The 16,159-nt window shown below is 40.7% G+C and overlaps 1 protein-coding gene across 9 annotated transcripts in view; it reads right to left on the reverse strand.

Moving 5' to 3' along the window:
- Window positions 1–16,159, reverse strand: part of MYO3B (myosin IIIB) — a 234,365-nt gene that overhangs the window by 162,552 nt on the left and 55,654 nt on the right. For 8 of the 9 annotated variants that reach the window (XR_010306704.1, XM_064163275.1, XM_064163206.1 and 5 more), the window contains exon 8: window positions 14,365–14,510. Coding sequence is in view for 8 of the 9 variants with exons in the window: in XM_064163275.1 (XP_064019345.1) it covers window positions 14,365–14,510 (146 nt within the window). In the remaining variant the exon portion in view is untranslated. Of the gene's footprint in view, window positions 1–13,024; window positions 13,292–14,364; window positions 14,511–16,159 lie in introns of those variants that run through there. The other variant, XM_064163216.1, reaches the window with a different exon arrangement.

Below are 16,159 nucleotides of genomic sequence, written 5' to 3' on the forward strand. Positions count from 1 at the left end.
GTTCTGTTGCTGGTTGTCTGGCAGAAGAGACCAACCCTTCAGGTAGTTGTAGACAGCAGCTCCATATAAATACTGATGTTACCACAGAACTGACTTACAAACCAACTCACACCATGCCTTCATCCTTATTTACCTTTTTCTTCCCCCTCTTTTTCTTTTCTTATGCATTCTATGCCATTTCGTCAAACAACACTACCATAAACTTTGTGAACCCAGCATCTTGCACTCCTCTGATCTATGTTTGTTTGTTTATATGTAAAATACAGTCTCTCTGCACAGAACACAGTATGTGATGTCTTGCCTGGGAGTTTTTGTTGGCCTCACAACAGAGGTGAAAATTTGAAATGGCATCTTCTCTCAAGAGTTTCTGCAGGAGATGCAATATAACTGTAATCTAAATGGCCTTTCATTGTCGTGCAATAAACCCACTGAAATAATTATTAACTCCCTGAATACTGTAGTTATAAAGATTTACAACCCATGTCTACTCCAATAAATATTTCTTTCAAATTTTCATGAGTTCTGACTTATGATTATACCTGTGGTAGGAAAGAAATAGAAGACACTAATTGTTAATACTAAGTGTGTAAATATGTGTACTGCACTATTACTGCACTAATCATGAGTAATGATTAAATATACTGCATAGAATTTTAACATTAATCAAACTGATAACTGTAACAAGCAAATCAATACCTTTGAAAGCACAGCTCCTTTTCACCAAATCTGTCTGCTAATAGTGTGGTTACTTGTTACTGCATATATCTGGAAATTTCTTCAGAGGACACAGCACTGAGGTATTTGGTAACTTTTTTATTACAAAAATAGAATAACCAAGGTACATTCATTGCAGTCCTAAGGATCACTTAGGTTGGACTTGATGATCCAGGCCCCATCCCTGGAGGTGTTTAAGGCCAGGCTGGATGAGGCTCTGGTCAGTCTGATCTAGGGGAGGGTGTCCCTGCCCATGGCAGGTGGGTTGGAACTAGATGATCCTTGTGGTCCCTTCCAACCCTGACTCATTCTATGATCTCGAAGGTCTTTGCCAACCTGGCTAATTCTGTGGTTACAATCTTGTTAGAAAGTGACTAGTAGCTAAAAAGTTTGTCTTTTTCTTCTGCTCTTATCAGTCAGTGAATTAATTCTTTTACAAATATGAACATGAATATTCTGTTTCTGAGAAAGGCATCTGTTTTTCAATTACATCCCATGGAAGTCTCTGGTACTGTGAAACGTGAGGTACCCTATTCTCTCTATAATATCAAACTATGTGAAGAGATTATCTTTTTTTCATGCAAATATCTAATTTACTTGGTTCAATTCATTATAAATGATGTGGGCTACTGAACTGCAACATTTAACCATAGGCTATAATGTATGTTTGGAAAGCCACAGGGCTACTGGTCTGAAATGCAAAGTTACCCTTCTTCAGGACTCACTCCAAACAAGAACAAAACGTTATTATTTTCCTTCTAACATCAAGTTCTGAGTTGCATCTATAAGGCACAAGTGCAGCAAGTTGCATGCACACCAACTGCCCTGCAACATCATAAGCTAAATGCACAACAACTCAGCAGAACACAAGTATGCATCATCTGCAGATGTATGAAAAAGAAAGGGAAGTGTTTGACAAAGTAGACGCCACAGGTAAAACATGCAGGTTCCAAGAAAGTAAATTTCTACATGATTTTCTAAGGTGCTAAGTGGTGTGGCTTGAACTTGAGATGGTGTTCCAGACTTAAAAAAAACCAACCTGTTTTGCTGCCTGCCCCCACCTTTTCTGTCCATGAATTGAATGTCGAATAAGTAATACCACTATTTATCACAGTATTATTAGGATTGGAAGAGACCTCACAGATCATCAAGTCCAACCCTTTACCACAGAGCTCAAGGCTAGACCATGGCACCAAGTGCCACGTCCAATCTTGCCTTGAACAGCTCCAGGGACGGCGACTCCACCACCTCCCCGGGCAGCCCATTCCAGTGTCCAATGACTCTCTCAGTGAAGAACTTTCTCCTCACCTCCAGCCTAAATCTCCCCTGGTGCAGCCTGAGGCTGTGTCCTCTTGTTCTGGTGCTGGCCACCTGAGAGAAGAGAGCAACCTCCTCCTGGCCACAACCACCCCTCAGGTAGTTGTAGACAGCAATAAGGTCACCCCTCAGCCTCCTCTTCTCCAGGCTAACCAATCCCAGCTCCCTCAGCCTCTCCTCGTAGGGCTGTGCTCAAGGCCTCTCCCCAGCCTCGTCACCCTTCTCTGGACACGCTCAAGCATTTCGATGTCCTTCCTAAACTGGGGGGCCCAGAACTGAACACAGTACTCAAGGGGTGGTCTAACCAGTGCAGAGTACAGGGGCAGAATGACCTCCCTGCTCCTGCTGACCACACCATTCCTGATGCAGGCCAGGATGCCACTGGCTCTCTTGGCCACCTGGGCACACTGCTGGCTCATGTTCAGGCAGGTATCAATCAGCACCCCCAGATCCATCTCTGTTTGGCTGCTCTCCAGCCACTCCGACCCCAGCCTGTATCTCTCCATGGGGTTGTTGTGGCCAAAGCGCAGCACCCTGCACTTCAAGCTATTGAACTCCATCCCATTGGACTCTGCCCATCTGTCCAGGCGGTCAGATTCCACTCTCTACAACTGAGTCACACATAGATGAAAGCCTGTGTATCCTTCCTCCCAGCATTATGATTCCAGCCTCACATAACCTTCTTATCACAGAGCAATGATGAAGTGGACTACATGAAACAAGGCTTCAATTCAAATGTTACCTTTCCCAAGCCCCACTGCAGAAAAAAAAAAAACCAACTCTCCATGGATTAAACACAAAGATGGATATCCTGCTAGGCCATTCCTGACTGGCACAACCAGGTGGTCAGGTAGGCTGACTAAGGATGCTTCATAGCCAGGAAGTCTAAGGGAATCACTCATCCAGCGTGCTCGCCAGGCAACACTGACTGCAAGTCTCTTGCAAACCCAGTTTCAATGCAAAGCTACTCTCAAGTAAGTCAGATGTGGGAACACCATGTGTCCTCAACAATGGCTGAGTCACTTTTCCCCGAAACACCCCCAAAAAACCACTAGTGCAATTTGCAGCTTCTATATGCAGCTGCAATACTTTGTATTTGGAAAACAGCAAATTAATTCAATGAAGAATTCAATTTTCCTTCTTTCTGGTATTTGGAGAATTTAACACAGCACTAAGGCTTCATTTGCCTACAGCTGTTTCAGAGAGAAAGGACAAAGAAAAAAACCCCAACCAAGCCAGCCCCATGAGCGTACACAGTTTAAATCCTGAAGGATCATCTTAAAGAGGAAGTAGAATGCAATTTTAACAGACCTTAAATAGTCTGCTTCACAAACTCTCACTTAATACTGAACCAAGACAATCCTTAAAGCAGGGAAACCTGCTCTGGTTACCTTGATGATAAACTAAAGACAAAAATTGCACATAATTGTTGCTGATGTCACTGCTTCAAATTGTTTCCAAGGTTACAGAGTACCTCAAATAGCAGTGATGTTTCATTTCTAGACTGTATTGGAAGTCTATTTTCTGTTCCAAGTAAATTGTTTAGTACTGCAGGTAATCTATCTAAACCTTATCTAATAAGGCATCAGCAGCCTCTCAGCAACCCCTGGTAATGATGTAGAGTTATATATTGAAAATGCAGCTACCTAGTGCTTTACTGAGCAATTTGACTCCTGGATTATCTGAATTATTTTTATCTTAAGACTCTACTTCCATAACCAAGTATATTAATCAATCATACAAAATATCTGAACACTAAATGCCTCACTGCAAAGCAGTATATTACATGCAAATTATCTACCTGTAAGCAAGCTGTTCTCTCAGTTGAATAGTGGAAAATTGGTTGCTAACTATTTATAACTGACTGATTTTTCCATCATCTTCCAACTAATTTTAAATGCACAATGTTTTGCTGCACTAAATATATATATGTATCAGCTATGCAATGTCTTCTGCATTGCAACCTCCAGGTTAACATGTGTCATAGCAAGAATCTCCAAAAACATCAGTGACTACCAGATATAAGGGTTACTCTGCTACCCTTACAGTATTACTCTCTGAGGAGAACTATAGACAATCCTGTTAACTACTGTAGCTCCATCAAGAAACAGAAGCAATTCTGAAAAGACTAAAAATAACATATTTTTAGTGTACAATAACAAAAGGAAGATTCTGCAGTTCAGCTCTGTCCTCTAAATCTACCTAAGCCACATTTCAAATCCTCACTTTGGAAGGAGACAAGTTAGTAGATGTTGTCTACCACCTCTCCTACTGCTGGATGTGCCTTTCATCACTTGACTGCTCTCAGACTGCAGGGCTTGACCTTGTCAGCAGGAAATTTTCCACTAGAGCAAAACAAAATGACACTTACTGTATCTTAGCAGTCTGTTATTACTTATGCAATGGATTTTGAGAAGTAATAATTTATTTTAGAAACTGTTTAACTAATATAATGTGTGTGTGGTTAATGCATGAAATGAACTGCATATGTAGTCACTAAAAACATCTGTCAGGCATCTCAGCTCTACCTAGAGTTCAGAGCGGGTTAGTGTGCAGTAGAGGGAATAAAACAAGAGTATCAATGATGATCCTTTTTACTTGTCTCAGAAAATGGCTAAGGGAAAAGTACATTTATTTTCATTATTACTCATTTGAGTTTCTCAATGATTTAATTTTAGCAGTATATATTTTAGCTCTTCTATGTAAAATTTCCATTAATGTTCTAGCCACAAAATATTGGCAGAAATGTTTGCTGAAACAGATTGTTTTGAATAAGTGCTAAAGAATATACACATAAAACAATACCCTTCCATTTGTAATTGCATGCAGTCACAAGAATGCCAGTTGAGGGAGAGACTCAAGGGATCAAAACCAGCAGCAACCTATGCAGGCAAAGCCTTCCCTACACAGTTGAAATGGTAAATACTTACAACAGGCTATTCAACAACAAGCCACAGAGCACAAATCACTTGCTGAAATTAGGTTATTAATACCTCTGAAGAAAGAATGCATCTGCAAAAATCAAACTCGATCATCTGCACACAACTTATAAAAAGGAATAGAAAGACAAATGAAATCAATGAGAAACAGTTATAGTTGTATATAAGTTAGGTGATAACTGAATAGCTAAGGAAACAGAGGAGTGAAATTGCACCGAAATGACTTCAGGGCTGGTTCTCTACTATGTTATGTAGTATAGCAAAATCTTTACAGTATTTTGCCACTTTCTCAAATACATTCAAATGTCATAAGGTAACAGGGAACAGATCCCTGTTTTGCAAGGATACAGCTGCTAACTCCATACACTGCAATTTTTAGCTCTACTGTCCAACTTAAGACTGGTTATCTATACATATCTGGCACAGCTGTAGACACAAATGGTGCTCTGATTTTTGGACACAGATGATGTAATAAAGGTAACACTACTACCTGTCATGGTAGGCCTGATAGGCCAAAAATGGGCTTATCTATGCATGCCTTGGCTTGCTCAGGCATGCTTTTCTGCTCTCCTTCCCTTCTGCTGCGAGAGAAGCAATTGTGGGAAAGGAGGACTTTGGCTTGTCCAGACATGTCCCCCTTGCCCCTGCTCCTTCTGTGCTGGAGGAAGCAACCACGGGAGGGGATGGCACAAGCCCTGGCTTCACCTAATATAGTCAAGCTTGGCAAAGTGCCATTCTGATTGGCTAATCTTTGTGCAATATCCCATTAGTCTCAGGCAGATATTGATAAAAGGGATGAGAAAGTAGCACAGTGTGCTGCTGCTGCCTCATTTTGCATCCTGGAAACTCCATACCCTGGAGAGCTCACCAGGAACAGGCTCTAAATGCCTGCACGTGATCACCCTGCACAGCCAGCGGGACATTGTGCCAAGACTGCATATTGCACTGCATCCTGCCTGTACCTCTGCAAGGTTTCTGCTGAATTGGGAATCAAGAGGACCCAGGTCAGAGAGTATGCTATAGACTCCCAGCTTCCTGAGAAAAGAGCCTGGGAAACTCAGATAGAAACCCCTTCATGTGCTTTGGACACTGTCTGATAATATTTTGTGAGTAAATACAGGCTCTTTTAATTCATTAATTGCCTTCTGCTATAAGCAGAAAGGAGCTTCCTGTGTGCTCTAGGGGATAAGCAGTATAATTAACCATGTGCAGTGTTATCAACTGCAAGAATCTTCTCTTCCAGAATAATGTCTGCATTTCACACTGCAAGAAATAAGTGCTCCAGTTTTGCCTGCTCCCTGCATGTATAAATTTCCAAACTGTTCATTTTTTAACCTTGTGAGCAAGAATTCTGGTGAATATAATGTTAGCAAACAGTTTTCATAGTTATTAACAATCATGAGGAGAGGCTGAGGGAGCTGGGGTTTTTTAGCCTGGAGAAGAGGAAACTCAGAGGTGATCTCATTGCTGTCTACAACTACCTGAAGGGAAGCTGTAGCCAAGTGGGGGTTGGTCTCTTCTCTCAGGCAACCAGCAACAGAACAAGAGGACACAGTCTCAAGTTGTGCCGGGGGAAGTATAGGGTGGATATCAGGAGAAAGTTCTTGACACAGAGAGTGATTTGCCACTGGAATGGGCTGCCCAGGGAGGTGGTGGAGTTACCGTCCCTGAAGGTGCTCAAGAAAAGCCTGGATGAGGCACTCAGTGCCATGGTCTAGTTGACTGGCTATAGCTGGGTGCTAGGTTGGACTGAATGATATTGGATGTCTCTTCCAACCTGGTTAATGCTATTATTCTATTAACTGTGCATAATCTGCCACACTACTAGTAACTCATTACAGCCCTGGCACAAATCTATTTAAGTCTGATATTCAAACCCTTGACTTTTACCAGTTCATACACCTGTTAGAAATTAATTAGGAACAAGTAACTCCTATACATTTTCATAAGGGCAGAACCCCTGCCCCAGCATGTTTGAGCACCATTGCAAACACTGAAGCAACATGAGGATAGCTTGTACTCATAACACAAAAAACTTCCACATGGAATGAATACATGCTTGGCCACATTATACAAACAAAAGGCCAGGACCACTAGCAGTGTACCTTGGGGTCAAAATCATGTAGTCCCATTCAACTTCTTCATTAATAATGTGAATGATGTAACAGAGTGCATCCACAGCAACTTCGCTCAAGTTCCAACCTGGGAGGAGCAACTGATACACCAGAGGGTTGTGCTGCTATCCAGAGGGATGAAACCTCAACAGCCTGAAGAAATGGGCCTACAGGAACTTCACAAAGTTTAGCAAAGTCAAATGCAAAGTCCTGTACCAGTATATCCTGGTGTCTGACCAGCTAAGAAGGCAGCTTGCAAGGTGAAGGTGCAAATATTTTGGCTCCTTCACCTCCTGTGACTAGGCCACAGTCATATTAGACACTATCTACTGAACTGAAACAGGTCTACTCTCTCATTTGATGTGACTATACCTTAAAAATAACAACTGAGTACTCAAATACCTTCTTCAGAGATCATTATCAACATTAAAGACAAAGTGTATGTTTGCACAGAGAATACAAAGATAATTATACTGACTTACCTATACTGTTAAGTTGAAGCTATGATGAGGCAGGAGTTAAAAGACATCAGGTTTGGTTCTGCTAGAGTCAGCTTCTGAAGCAGTTAAGCATTACTAAAATCTAACTAATAAGCACTCTCAAGAGCTTGGGGTCCCAACACAGTACAACACATGTGAAGAACTACACAATTAAATAAGCTCAACTCCATCCTACTTCTGGCTATTTAAAAAATGAATGAAGCATAGCAGTTTTTAACAGAATTTCATTTAATTCTCAGGTTTTGTGGGGTAGAAAATTAAATAATCAGTTCATATCACCAATCATTTTTAAAACAGGTGCCTTCTACTGCTTTCAGAAGAGCAATCCTTGACTGATACAGACACGACAGAAGAATTTGGTTCAGTTTCTGTTAGTGTCATAGAATCAACCAGGTTGGAAGAGACCTCCAAGATCATCCAGTCCAACCTAGTACCCAGCCCTAACCAATCAACTAGACCATGGCACTAAGTGCCTCATCCAGTCTTTTCTTGAAGACCCCCAGGGACGGTGCCTCCACCACCTCCCTGGGCAGCAATTGTTCTTAATTTACCACCTCCCAGGACTAAAGAACAGATCCTGAAACATGGGATCTTTGCAACACAATCTGAACTTCTCACTCTACGCCAGCATATGCACCCACCCTTTCCAGACTACAATATACTGGCTTGATCTCTGTGATGGTTTGGGTGTTCCCTGCCCCCCCCACTTAAGAAATCACCCAGACTAGACTCAGCCTGCTCTGGAAATATGAATGAAGCTTCTATTTACAGCTAGCACAATATACAAGCAGATATTTACAATATATACAGCTATAGACAGAAATATACAAGGTAAAAGGAAATACAGAAACACAACAGCCCTCCCAGAAACCTGAGTCCCCAGGAGGAGCTCCCAACCATCCCTTCACCTTCCCCCTACTCCTCTCAACCTTACCCCAGTCCCAAGGAAGAATGGAGGTTCAGCCAGGGGGTTAGGAAGCAAAGTGGGTTAGTCCAAAACAGAGGGTGAGGTTAGAGAGTAAAATGCAGCTTAGCCAGCAGCCCAAGTGAGAGTGATTATCTAATGTTTTTATTTCTTGCTCCTATACTTCTCAGCAAGCCTGTGAGTGAAGTAGACATCACCACTGTTTTCCTTTCACAGCCTGTAATCTAGTTCTTCTCACCAAAACATTCCAGCCTGCTTCAAACTAGCACAATCTCCTCTTTCCCACTTAACTTCTCAGAGCCATTACTTTTCTTTTCAATATTTCAGATCACTCCTACCTTAAGACACAGTGCTGATATGATGCAATATGTCTCATATATCATCTGAAGAATTTATGGACCTATTTTACTTTTAAAAGCTTAGGTGTAATGGTCTCTGTGAATCTCTTCCTTTGTAATATTTTGCCAAAACAGACATACCTAAGTAGTGGCAGCAGATGGAAGAGGTTAAAATGATCAGCTGCCAAATTACCAAGCTTCCTAGGCCACCTTCTCTTTATAATTTAGACCCTTCTGTTAGAGATTTGAAAATATATTCTAGACAGATGACATGTTAACAGAATCATTTCATGGTTCAGTGTCTTCACAGTATGATTTATCTCTGTCTCTAGGCACTGGAGGTCCCTTTTCAGGAGATTTATGAGTTAGATCCAAGAAATCGTTTTGATGAGGGAGGATTTGTGCACCACTGCAAACCATAACATTCACATTTACTCCAAGATAATGCTTCCTTCTCATTATCAGTTTTAAGAATAAGTCTCATGCATGTAGTAGTACAATCAGGCTGAGCACTCTTACAATAAAATGTTCATGAATGAAAGAAGTTCTTAACATTTGCATTAGGCCATGAGCTTGTATTCTGTCTTCCTTCAAATTCACATAACACAAAGGAAAAAGGCCCAGAAGCTTAGTGTCTCATGAGACATATGACTTAAATTTTAAATGGTATTTTCTTAGAATCAGAGAATCAAGCAGGTTGGAAGACACCTCCAAGATCAGTCATTCCAACCTAGCACCCAGCTCAGGCCAATCAACTAGACCATGGCACTAAGTGCCTCATCCAAGCTTTTCTTGAACACCTCCAGGAACAGCAACTCCACCACCTCCCTGGGCAGCCCATTCCAAAGCCAATCACTCTCTTTGTGAACAACTTCCTCCTAACATCCAGCCTAGACCTCCCCCGGCACAACTTGAGACTGCGTCCCCTTGTTCTGTTGCTGGTTGCCTGGTAGAAGAGACCAACCCCCAGCTGGCTACAGCCTTCCTCCAGGTAGTTGTAGACAGCAATGAGGTCACCCCTCAGCCTCCTCTTCTCCAGGCTGCACACCCCGAGCTCCCTCAGCCTCTCCTCACAGGGCTGTGTTTCAGGCCTCTCACCAGCTTTGTTGCCCTTCTCTGGACATGTTCCAGTATCTCAACATCTGTTGTAGACACTACATTTTCTATTGGACAAGGTAAATGGTTAATGACTGGAAGATGCTTACACATTTGGCCCACAGCTCAGGCCATACAACCTAAAGTACAAAGATCACACTTACAAATGGTAAAACCCACGTTTCCAGAAGTCTCATGAGAGACTTCCTGTTTCTGGTTGCTGCTTTTGGCTTCCAGTTACGGGGTGCTGGGTTGCCTGTGGACTTGGGAGTAGAGGAGTCATTTTATGGCTAGCTTCTGCTGCTGCTTTTGCTGTGCTTTTCTGTGAAATTGCTAAGGTTATTGTACATTGTATCATTTCCACTAAACTGCTTATCTCAACCTAGGACTTTTTGCACTTCTTTCCCTCACAAACTTTGTGTGAGGCTTGCTTTTAAGAGCAGCCTGTGTTAAGCCAGTACAGAGTTGCAATTTAAAACACACTAAAAGTGGAGAACAAGGAGAAATGCATCTGTCTGCAGTCTTTTAACTAACACAATTTACCTATTCAAAGCATTTATGGGCCCTTCATTGGAATATTTGGCGAAGAGAACTGCAAATAAAGAGGATAGTGTACTGAAGGCAGCACAAATAGAAGGATGCAGATGAACTGTAATCAACAATGCAAGGGAACAAGGAAATAATTCCTGATAATTCTTTGCCTAAGTGACATCCAAGTATCATATACTGTGAAAAGCAATTTCAGCTCTTCACCAACCTAAAGTGAAATCAGCCCAACTGACAAAAATTATCCTGTGAGAACATATAGATAAATTAGATATATATACAGTAAATCAATAGCCCATTACACTTATTGCTTATTTGCAGTACACTGCCCAATGAAACTGAGATTGACTGTAGAGTACCACAGTTGCCCCAGCTGTGTGACACACCTTGGTGTCACTTGGTATTAGTGCATCTGGTATATTTAACAACAGCTGAAACCTGATTTACCAGTTTCACATCTAACCACAAGAACCACAGCTAAAAGAGGAACTGTTATCAACAAACTAAATTGTGTCTATCTGTCAGAAATTACAATGAGTACACACAGAGGACTGAACATCTCTAAGGTTATATTTGCTTCCCAGCCCAAATCTTGAAACTACCACCAGAATATCAGAATTACAAACGTGTACTTCAGTATTCAACTCCATTTTACTCCAGTATTAATTTAGCTTGAGTCATAAGTTTCAGTTGTGAGACTATTTTGGTTAACGCTAACTGTCTGCTTGTGCCTATTTTCCAGGTGAAAGAAAAACCTAGCTGGACAAGTTCTTTCCCTACTCCCTTACTCAAGAGCAGTAAGCTCTGGATTTCACTTGAGAGCATTTGTGAACTGTCACCATTTGTGCACTGTCACTATTTGTGAACTGCCACCATTTGTGAACTGAGGGGAATCAGCTGCATGAGCCCTTATTCCATCTCACCAGAAGTGCAGATTACCTCTTGATTTAAAACGACGGGTGAAGCAGAGCCCCCTGGAGGGAAAAGCTCAAGGAGGCAGCCTCCTACAGAAAGCAGGAAACATCAGGTGCTTGTGGTTACCACCCCTCAGCTGAGACGAGAGTATGAGCTGTGTGAATATGCTGCCTCTTACTCACACCACTGTAATCTAAGGTGTTTGATTGCAGATAAAAGCAGAGCAATTTTAAGACATGAAGATCCCTGTGCACAGCATAAATGCCTCTGGAGATGTGACAAGTTCTAGTCTCATTTAAAAAACTTGCTGAGTTTAGAGTCTAAATGTAGTCTCACTGATCCAGAAACTACAGCTGAGAACTTCGGTTCAAACGGACAACAGATGCAGAAAAAGTCTTGGGCAAGAAGCTGAGAAGCAATAACAAAAAATAAAAAAAAAGAAAGGAAAAAACAGAAATAAAGAAAAAAAAAACCCAGCAGCTACCTTTCCATTTCTTTGCTACCAGAAGTTACAGTAGGTGAGAAATTGTATTGGGTAATTTCAGAGACTATATTCAAGGATAGTAACTACCTAAAAATGAACAGATAACATTTTCATCTATAACTTCAGACAGATATTATCAAGAAAGCAAGAGATGTAAGGAAGGTGTAAAGTGTGACCAGTAGGAAAAAGGAGGTTATTCTTCCCCTGTACTCAGCACTGGTCAGGCCACACCTGAAGTCCTGTGTGCAGTTCTGGGCTCCTTAATTGAAGAGAGATGTTGAGATACTGGAAGGTGTCCAGAGAAGGGCAAAGCTAGTGAGAGGCCTGGAACACAGCCCTGTGAGGAGAGGCTGAGGGAGCTGAAGGTGTTTAGCCTGGATAAGAGGAGGCTGAGGAGTGACCTCATTGCTGTCTACAACTACCTGAAGGAAGGCTGTAGCCAGGTGGGGTTGGTCTCTTCTCAATGCTGATATTGAAAATAAGTACACCCATCAATGTGTGAGTTTCAACAAAGACGTAAGGAACTTTACTAACATTACCTCTAATCTGCCAAAGTACTCTAAGAGGAAAAGTCATCTTTTGGTCATATTTACTATCCCTCTGAACTGACTTCAAATAAGTGTCAGGAAGAGACGTTCTTGCCTCCTATATCCCAGACTCTTATCTGCCACTCAACATCTATTATAGTCCACTTTATTTAATAGGAATACTTAGTTACCAGCAGCAGCAGCATACCTCATTAAATGCAAAGCACAGGGAAATCTCTCAACTTAAAATTGCTGCCATTCAATGTAGCAACTATAGTAATTATTTAATTCATCAGGCAGGTATTTCTTCACCTGTGTTTCTTAAGCCATACAGAGAGGCAATAGCAAGCAGGGAAAGAGGTAAACTACAGATAGAAACTGAGGCCTCTGCATCATAGAATCAGCCAAGTTGGAAGAGACCTCCAAGATCATCCAGTCCAACCTAGCACTCAGTCCTATCTAATTGACTAGACCATGGCACTAAGAGCCTCATCCAGTCTTTTCTTGAACACCTCCAGGGACAGTGACTCCACCACCTCCCTGGGCAGCCCATTCCAATAGCAAATCACTCTGTCAAGAACTTCCTCCTAATATCCACAGCATGCTTTACTCGATTTATCTTCCTATTGCTTGCATTACTTTTGGTATTATTTCTGTCCTTCTAAACTGTTCTTAGCAATAAAAAAAAAATATATAGATATTGCTTTAGTAATGTGAAGCCTCTTTGCAGCCTTAATTGCTAGGACCTGTTTTACACTTGTGCAAAAGAAACACGATGAAGCAGTGCACTGAGTAATTTTGAAGGTGTGGTAGCAGTTCATGTCTGAGCTGGGTAGAAGGAGATAACTCTATGACGCAGAACCCAGCACAACTGCATCTGCATATAAATAGACTTAATCAGAAATGCAAATTGCAATCAGAGGAAATTTTAAAAGCCTATGATAAATGTGCAGATAACAAAAGGTCAAACACTTGTAATGCTGAAGGTTTTAAGCTGTTATCAGTCAGTGACAATTCTTGCTTTATGAGTAAAATGTGGGAGAGACAAGTATATGCCAGCCTAATTGGTGAACAAATTATTTCTGTATTTCTTCTATTATTACAACTGTTTTGTTGCTAAATTCTATTTCACACTGTCAGTCTCATCTTAGTGTATTCCAGAAGACTCAATGAAATGAAACCAAAAAGAAACTAAAAATAGACAGCATGAAATAATATAGCTAATTTACATCACTATACACAGAGGGAATTTCTATCTCTTTTCTATATCCGTGTGTGACAACCTAAATCTTTGCATTCTAACCCTGGTTTGCTAAACTGTCAGATTGATTCATAGCATTGTCAAAATTATATGGTTTTCTCCCATAGTAAAACAAGCCAAAGACTCTAAGGGAATAACATTTAAAAAAATGTTATTCAAGAGTTACAAATGCTGGCTTCTTCCTCTTTTAAAGCAAGTGTTTTTAATCAACAGCAGCTAGAGAAAGTACTTTTCATAGAATCACAGAATCAGAGTTGGAAGGGACCACAAGGATCATCTAGTTCCAACCCCCCTGCCATGGGCAGGGACACCCTATCCTAGATCATTTAAATTGGGCTCATCTCTTATTCTGACTGTAAATTAGAGAGAGAACCCCAAACCCACAAATACAGAAGAAGTTCCCAGTTTTAGCTCCTGAGGTTACCTGCTATAATGAGATTTCATATTCTAAGATAAGAATAAAATAAACATGTAAGTCTTAAACATTTCAAAGCATTCTAAATATAAATTAATGTATTAGTTGAGCGGGAGAAAAAAATAAAAGTCTTTAACACTACAGCTTTTTAATGTCCTTCCCTAAGAAATATTCTTAAGGATTTGCATCACAAACATTTAGCAAATATTTTTCTCCTTTGACTAGATCGCCTGTGAGCAAACCAGTGAGTGAAGAGAGCCATCTAGTGACATACCTTGGAATTTTAAAGAGGGTTTTCACCGGATGCATGTCAAATAAAGGAGGGTCTCCATCCCCCAGTTCAATAGCTGTTATTCCCAAGGACCATACGTCACACCGAGCATCATATGAGTAATCGTACTGTTGTTCACAAGCAATGACCTATCAGAAAGAAGCAGAGAAAACAACGCTTCAACCTAACGTACAATCCATGCCACCCGAGGGTGATGTGAAAAGTACTGCTTTGAATCGTGTCTAAAATCCTACATAGCTTTCAAATCTCTATCTTTGCCTGCACATCCCAGAAAACAAACAAAACACACACAAACAATAAATAACCCCCCTAAAAAAAAAAATCCAAAAAATCCAAACGAAATCCCAACCAAAATTAAAAAAAACACAAAAAATAGAATGGTAAAACAGATCTTCTCTTAGCATTGTTTTTAAAGAAAACAAACTCTCCCTTCTATACATTTAACTCCGTGGGATGCTTCAAGTACCTACACAAAGAAGACCAGCACTAAATTCTGACTCTTACAGAAACCTATTACAACCCCATTGATGTTATTCTTATTAACATCAATGACTATTCATGAGGATAGACTGATTTGCACAGCTGGTTTTTAGATAAGAATATTCCATCAGTCTTTTCTGCCATTTTCCCCCCTGCTTGTTTGTTCAGTTTGTCTCTAATATATTTGTCTTTAAAAAAATCTTAACATACTCTGTACTTTGTCTATGAAAAACTGAAATGAAGAAGAATCTCTCCTTGAACATCAGAACTGTTTTACATCACAAATGCACACTTCTTGCTAACCCATCTTTTGCATTCTAATCATAGAATCAACCAGGTTGGAAGAGACCTCCAAGATCATTCAGTCCAACCTGTCATCCAGCCCTATCCAGTCATCTAGACCATGGCACTAAATGCCTCATCCAGTCTTTTCTTGAACACCTCCAGGGACGGTGACTTCACATAAGCTAACTAGTCGCATAAGCTGGAAACAATTCTACATCCCAATGTGAGATTCAAGGTAAAGTTTCTATTTAGCCATAATATTTGCAAAGGGATAAGACAAAAATCTTACTTTTGCTGCCTTTTATTCTATCATGATTTGGAATCCTATCTCATGTTTATCTTCTAAAATCCCACCAATTGGACCAATTGCTTTGAGAATGTCAGCTCCCTCCACATTGGTAACATCAGCTTCTGATATATTGTTATTAATTTGTACTTCAGATAAACAGGACTCCTGACAGCATGTCTTAAGGATGGCTATATCTATGACTGAGGTGGGTTTTTTTTGTTTTGTTTTGTTGTTGTTGTTTTTTTTACTTCTGTATTGCTTCTGATTTTTTTGTGCTAGGGCTTCAACTTGGGACAACGCTTTGCAGAGATGTCAACGTGCAAGTCAGCAGCACAGGTAGCTACTGGCCAAAAGCCATTCACAGCCTGCTGCAATGAAAGTTTCCCTGGAGAAGCTGCTGATGCCAGCTTAACCTCTTGGTTGCTTTCCTCCATAAGCTGCACGTAAAAGAGGCGTTCTGGTCTCTGGCAAAAGTTCTGTCCATCTCTTACTCTGGGACTCAGGACACCATCATACAGCACTCAACATTTATTTTACCAGAAATCAGGTGTTGAATATGTTAACTAATAAAATACCCAAAAGGTTATTCTTTTATTCCTTGGCAGTAAAGCTGTCATTAGTTAATTCCTTTGCTATGTACTAATAGTTCAGTTCTTTTCCTGGAGTGAATGAGTCCAGAAATTTCAGATCTGAGTTTAGTATCAATGTGTTGACAGAATGAGA

The sequence above is a fragment of the Pogoniulus pusillus genome, chromosome 2 (assembly GCF_015220805.1).
Source record: "Pogoniulus pusillus isolate bPogPus1 chromosome 2, bPogPus1.pri, whole genome shotgun sequence".
Classification (NCBI taxonomy): domain Eukaryota; kingdom Metazoa; phylum Chordata; class Aves; order Piciformes; family Lybiidae; genus Pogoniulus; species Pogoniulus pusillus.